Source organism: Perca flavescens, chromosome 6 (assembly GCF_004354835.1).
Source record: "Perca flavescens isolate YP-PL-M2 chromosome 6, PFLA_1.0, whole genome shotgun sequence".
Taxonomy (NCBI): Eukaryota; Metazoa; Chordata; class Actinopteri; order Perciformes; family Percidae; genus Perca; species Perca flavescens.
The window spans coordinates 39,896,795-39,903,630 of NC_041336.1; the positions used below are offsets into that span (position 1 = coordinate 39,896,795).

The 6,836-nt window shown below is 38.0% G+C and overlaps 1 protein-coding gene across 1 annotated transcript; it reads left to right on the forward strand.

Annotated features, from left to right (window-relative positions):
* The first annotated feature begins 1,399 nt into the window (after positions 1 to 1,399).
* On the forward strand, positions 1,400 to 6,374 carry LOC114557391 (uncharacterized). The gene is made up of 9 exons (XM_028580820.1): positions 1,400 to 1,616; positions 1,753 to 1,871; positions 2,378 to 2,518; positions 2,864 to 2,974; positions 3,075 to 3,128; positions 3,775 to 3,844; positions 4,018 to 4,142; positions 4,485 to 4,688; positions 5,955 to 6,374. Exons 1-8 carry the CDS (start codon positions 1,400 to 1,402, stop codon positions 4,686 to 4,688), a joined length of 1,041 nt encoding a protein of 346 aa, XP_028436621.1. The 3' UTR covers positions 5,955 to 6,374.
* The last annotated feature ends 462 nt before the right edge of the window (positions 6,375 to 6,836 follow it).

Consider the following 6,836-nt stretch of genomic DNA (forward strand, 5'->3'; position numbering starts at 1 on the left):
GAATGAACTTAAAACTCTTCTATTTGATAAAGCTTATAGTTAGGGAGTGAGGAGTTGCAGTGTTCACCTAACTGGCCCACCTGCTTCTCTTCATAATTGTTAGACTAATAATACATAACAAAGTAGAGGGAGGCAGGCCAGCCAAGCCCGATCCGGCAGGGGGAGAGTTCTAAGCCCGAAAAAGCTACCTTTCCTTATGACCTGTCTCTCTTAGTTACGCTGTTATAGTTACGCTGTTATAGTTCTAGACTGCCGGGGGACTTCTTTCCTTCCTTTGACACACTGAGCTGCTCTCTCCTCTCCCTTTCTATTACTTTTACTATTACTATTTGTGTGTATCCAGTCCCAGAAATGCTTGTTACTAATCCTAGCTTCTGGGGAGTTTACTCCCCGGAGTCCTTATGTTTTTTCCCCCAGCGTATTTCCTTGGAGAACGTTGGCACCAAGATCCTGGTTCCAGCTGTCGCCGTGGTCCTGCTGCACTCCCTGCCGAGCTCAGCGGTGCCCTGCAATGTCATGCTGCTTCCGGCTGAACCCTGCAGCTTCCCGCTACATCCAGTCACTGTTCCATTATTAATGTGACTATTATTGCCACTGTTCATCACACCCCCAACCGGCCCGTCAGACACCGCCTACCAAGAGCCTGGGTCTGTCCGAGGTTTCTTCCCAAGAGGGAGTTTTTCCTCGCCACTGTCGCACTGCTTGCTCTTGAGGGAATTACTGTAATTGTTGGAATTGTTGGGGCTTTGTAAATTATAGAGTGTGGTCTGGACCTACTCTATCTGTAAAGTGTCTCGAGATAACTCTTGTTATGATTTGATACTATAAATAAAATTGAATTGAATTGAATTGAATTAAAAGCCATAAGATATATATTTTTAAAGTGTATGGGGTCAGTGCGGAAGTCTTTGACCTGAAGTCAATAACAAGATGATTTTTATGTATTTTTTACCTCATAGCTAATAACACTTTAACAACAATGTTTTGATAGGGTACTATTTATCTTGAAACGTTTCACTTCACAATGTTATACAGAATTAGTCAGGCGGGAGAGTAAAATTAAAATTTTCGTTGTAACACAGCATTTCACCATTTGTTTTTTTTTCTTTACCTGGTTCGGTTGAAGTTTTCTGTATTTTGTTGTTCTTGGCGTCTCTGGTTGAGTCTCATCAGAATTCAAATGTCTCTTCAAGCTTCGTTTTGCTGGCATGATGATTTTGTATAGTAACTGTCAGAGTGATAGAGAAACTGTATTATGACAGTGTCTGACCAATCAAGTGCATCAATTTCGTTTTTTAATTTCAGCCAATCAGAGCTGACGTTCTCATCCGACATCCGTTAAATCTGAGCGAGGTCAGGTCATTCGCGTGAAAGCAGGTTTGCAGGTTTGGAGGATGCAATGTTCAAATTCGCCGTCAACTACTTATTTGATAAAACACTTAAAGTGGGAAGTACCTCGCTCATTCTGGGTAGCGACCAGTTCACCCAAGTGGCATCCCAGCCGGACCTTGATGACGACTCGAACTGGATTGAAATAAAATGGCCCACGAGAAAAGAACCAAACAGGACGGTGCCTGCTAAGGTGCTGTTATTTGGAGGCAAGTGTGGAGAATACGGTAATTGGTATACCTATTACTTTTCCAACTCGGTCAGCTAGCTAGCAGCTAACTGTTTAATTTGGTAGTTGTTAGGAAAAATGTCTAGGCTAAACTTATTTTTTGTACTCTTTTCGTATATCAGATTCCTAAAAAGAACTTGTGTCGAAGAAGAATTTCTTCCTTCTCGGTAAGGATATCTGGGCCGAGGAGGAAAGCAGGGGTGTGCGCATGAAAAAGAAAATGTGTGAGACCGACGTAGTGAAGCCTAAAACGGTGAGTGCACACAGCATTCCTTAATGCTGCACAAGCTGACATGCTGTCTCCAATGCTTTTGATAGCTCCACACCCAGGTGCTTTCTGGTAGAGGTCTTGACAAAATTCAAATAATTTATATAAGTTATAAAAAAAAAAAAAAAAAAAAAAAAATCCCACTCAAGTTAAAGTGCATAATTATGTGCAGTAAAATGTAGCAAAACTATCAAAGTAAATGTACTGATTGCTCCCTCTGACTGATTTATTGTTATATATGACATTGATGAATAATACTGAAACATCTCGATGTAGCAGTATTTTGTTGTTGTAGCTGCCAGAGGTAGGTCTACAGATATATTCAACTATTACATGCATTTTTATGTACAGAGACACCAAATATGCTATATCTGAGGATTGGTGAGATAATTAAGGGAACTTTAAATAAGAAGACATCTAAAATGTGAACTTGATTACACAAAGCTTTCTGTAGGATGCCAACATTTTTACTTCATAAACATTTTTGACAGGCAAAGCAAACCAGGATTAAGGAGGCAGCCAGGGACCAGGTGTTACAAAACCTGAAGACTTCCCTGTCTCAGAAGAGGGCCCTGGACACACAAGATCACCTCTACAGTTCTGAGAATGAATCTCCACAACGTGTTCATGGGGTAAGGCATACTTCTTTCTTAAGCAGGGGGCTACAAAGTTTACAACAGCAAAAACTGGTGTCCCTCAGACACTTCACTAAAAGGTCTTGATTTGAGGAATATTGGACATAATCTTTTAGTCCTGTGAATCACCTATTTTGCATGTTTCTTTGTGTTAATTATTAAGGTAGTTTGTCCATTTTAGTTTTTAAAAACTCAACTACAATTTTAGTTAATGCCAACATCAACTGCTGTGTTGCAGTATATCTTTTTTTCTAATTAAATATTGTAGTTTCTAGTACAATTAACATTTCAGGATATAACTAATCATTTTCCTACTTTTACCATATAAACGTTTTTCTTCAGGGAAAGCGAGCAAAGATTAACAAGGCAGCAAGACGTGTGCTTTTACCCCTGGCATCCAGTCCAAGTTCTGATGACGCCACATACGTAGGAAGTTCACAACAGCATGACATTGTACGTCATACTTCTTTCCCAGCTGTTGTGTACTCTCAGACAAAAATATTTCTCTGTTGTATTGCTTTTCACAGCTATTTTCTCTTTTCACTTTTTAAAGTTTCAAGACCATGCCTCAGATGAAGAGTTGGGTTTCTCCTCAGCCCAGAGAATGGCAAGTACATTTATATTGAATATTATATTATTATGGTAAAATTATATTATATTGAATGAATAGGTCAGGCAAAGGTCAGATATCTTTCACCCAACTGCATCTAAGCATAATGTATTTCATTTACTTTAATATATTCAACAATATAATCATGTTCAAGCTCCTTTCATTAATGTTTTGTCCCACACGGTAGTGTGGGTTAGAAGAGTGTCCTCTAAACATACTGTATTTCCTTTGAGAAATAAAGTATCAAAGTCAAAAGCATGGACATGCACACGTGTGTCTAAAAATAAGTCACTAATAATAAATAAGGGCTGATAATAATAAAAAACTTTAGAACAGCATTTATTATAATTACAATCCTAAATCTTAATTGACCTACAAAGTGTGCACAGGATTGGATCACAGCTGTCAGATTGTCATTCACAGGTCAGTCAGTCAGCATGACAGCTGGACAAACTGTAGTGTTGTGTTTATTGGGATCCAGAAAAAACAAGCATAAAATAATCACAATCACTAACCTACAAAATGAACACAACATCATATCTGACACTATTTCCTCCCACGATTCCTCACATCAGGTTCTGTAAATGTCTATTTTACCTTAATGAAGTTAAATGTGATTTTAATCTCTCATTCTCTCTTGAAGAAGCTGACAGATGTTAATACTGGTCATGGCATGGCACCTGGAATGAATGAAATCATGTCATCCCTTCACGGTGGGTGTTCAGATTGGAATTAGAGGGGTTGACATCTCAGAACACAGTATGTTTATTAACCAATGATTCAGGGTGTTTCCACATTATTTATTGTTCTGTACTGAGCTTAAGTACCATTACTTTTACTAACTAACAAACCAAATGTTTTCCCACTTATTATTACGTTCATCTAGATCTGCCAGAAATGATTAAATTAATGAGGGAGTGTGTGGAATGTGTCCGGGCATTGATGTCCTCGTTTAGGGGGACTCCTTCATCTGCAGCGTCATCATCTTCTGTGGACAGTGAAATTGAAATGGTATGTTATAATTGAGGGATGAACATATGTATTAATTACTTGACAGTTCATTCATAAATTATTCTATATTTGCACTTTTGGCATCATCTTCTTGGTAATTGGGTCAACAGTAAAGTGATGGGATTTAATAGGTTATATGTTTCACAAATCAGTCATATGCATTATCTTGCTGTCAGTGGGAACTTCAACACCACTGGTCATAGCACTCCCTAGTGGTCTATATATACTAGCAGTGTTTCCAAGTAAAGATTGAATTTTTAATGTTTGGATAATGTCTGTTCATTCCTCATAAGTAGGGAGAGATAATCTGTCCAATTTATCCTCTCTTTCTCTCCCATGCAGCACCCCTTGGCAGGCAGCACAGTGACCGTTTCAAAGAGGGCCTTCCTGCGGCTGAATAGATCTCGCATGACCATTTTTGCCCAGGAGTTGGCTGTCCTGGTATTCACAAAGGAGGGCCTTGCACAGTCCACCCTAACTGGAAAGTCTGGGAGGGGGGAGCACCAAAAACACAGCTTGATGTTGACAAAGTGCAGGCTATTATAGGTATGTAATTGTTTTGAGTTACATGTATTCTATTCAAAAGTTTCTGTGATTTCTATAGCCGCTAGATCACACGGAAACTGACCACCAGTAATTATTAAATACATGTTGGACTATTTAGTATACCATACTGATAACATTTCTCAGTTTCCAGAGGGGTATTCCAGGAAGCAGGTTATGTCAAAACGTAAGTGAACCCTAAGATGAGGAAAACTCTGTTTTTTGTTTTTTTTTCCTGAATGAGAGGTCTCTTAAACTCTGTGTCAGCCACCATGGTAACTGACTCTGGGAACCTAACCTGCTCGCGGGCAGGTTTACTTGAAGAAACCCTAAGTACAACGGAGCTGTCTGACAGGGCCTGTCCTTTCCTTCTCAACAGCATCATGTTGAAGCAGAAATAATTCACATAGTTTTACAACAGGGGGATTTTTAGATTCGTTTAGATGAGCTCTCATTCCCTGAGCCGAACGGTACCACTTTTCATCAGTCCGTCATTTATCTGAACAATATTCTCAGTCCGGCTGCACATCGAATATCAGGCTACATGTCACCGCTGACGTGCTCTCAGATCTGGAACTCTTTATTTTTATCACTTTGCAGGTTAATCAATCACCTTGCAGCAGTCAGAAAAAGAGGAATCATTCACATTTCATTTGGCTTTCTTTATTTCCCACAGATAACTACAAAAGTAGGCTAACCATCAGCTTGCAAATTGACAATGCAATTTGAAAGTACATGTTTCTAATTTGCTGACACATTTAGGATAATATTAAATAACTTCTAGTACTATCTGTATATAAAAGTGTGTGTTTGCCTCTTGGGTCCTGGGGGTGAGTGACGCCCTCCGCCTCTGGTCACCCAGCGACCTGACTCAGGACCAGCTCCTCTGCCTCTGTCAGACGTGGTGGAGGTGACCACCACCTCTGCCTTCTTCTACATGTTCATTTACTCAGCAGAATGTTAGGAGACAAGATGTGTGTTAACCAGTAGGGATCTGTTGGTGGTAAAAGCTGCTCCAAGCTGAAATATCCACTGAATAAACTTTTACCTTGTTTAATATGCAGAATATGAATAAAACCAGAGTGAGGAGCAATCACGAGACTGTTTTTATAGCCTATATTCAGAGTTTCACTTCACAGATTAAGTCAACTCAGAGTTCAGGGTTTGGCTTTAAATTTGTTTAACTTCCTTTCTGGAATACGCCTTTGATGTACTGTTCAAAATACTATGAATATGCTACGTGACTTACATTATCACTTGTCGATTCAGTCAACAGACGCTGTTCTTCTGGAGTTTCCACAGACGACTGTCTCTGATGTGCGCGCGGCCATCAGACGAAAGTGTAACAATGAGCAGTTCAGCCCAAAAAAAGGAACATAATGTGTGGTGTGTGCTTCTGTATGGTGGGAGGGGTTAGGCGTGCAATAATAAGGAATGTTGTTTTTCATTGTTCACTAAAATGTTCTGCAAAATGTATTTGTAATGTTTAGGTCTGCTGCCTGAAATGGACCTATTTCTACAAAGTGTACTAAAGTACCAGTATTTGAAAATGTTTAAAAGCCATAATGTAAATGTTCATACATTTGTTGTATAAATGTTAAGAGATAATACAAGTTTTTTGTATTTACAATGTACTATTGTAATTAAGATATGGTACAAATACATTAAAGTATATTTTTTCACCTGGAAGTAGTCCCACAAGTCTTTCAGCCTTTAGTATACTGGTAATACATTTGCAAGTATGTGCAAGGTAGAAAATAATATAGCAAAGTATTGATAAAGTATATTGACTATTAATTGCAAAGTATGCTTATTTAGTAATTGGAATAAACCAAAAGTAAATTTTATATATATATATAACATTATTAGCACAGTAAGAATATATTAAAAGTATAAAGCTTATATATTTTTAAGACAATAACAAATCATTTTAATGTATTTATAATATAAAGAAAGTACACTTTAATTTTACTAATTAAGCATGTATTAGTACATATAAAGCCATATGCTTAAAGTATACAAAATATACTTTAAGTTGTTCCACTTTAGCACATAAAAGTACACTAAATACACTTCAGGTTGAGCTTTTCTACAATTTAATTACAATTTAAATATATTTAGTACAAAATTAGTTGTTCCAAAATAGCATGC

What these genes read in the sequence shown, in the direction of transcription:
- LOC114557391 (XM_028580820.1), top strand. Translation starts at nt 1,400, where the DNA reads ATGTTCAAATTCGCCGTCAACTACTTATTTGATAAAACACTTAAAGTG. An exon ending in CTCCACAACGTGTTCATGGG is followed by an intron (nt 2,519 to 2,863) that starts GTAAGGCATACT and finishes GTTTTTCTTCAG; the next exon opens with GGAAAGCGAGCAAAGATTAA. An exon ending in TCTCCTCAGCCCAGAGAATG is followed by an intron (nt 3,129 to 3,774) that starts GCAAGTACATTT and finishes TCTCTCTTGAAG; the next exon opens with AAGCTGACAGATGTTAATAC.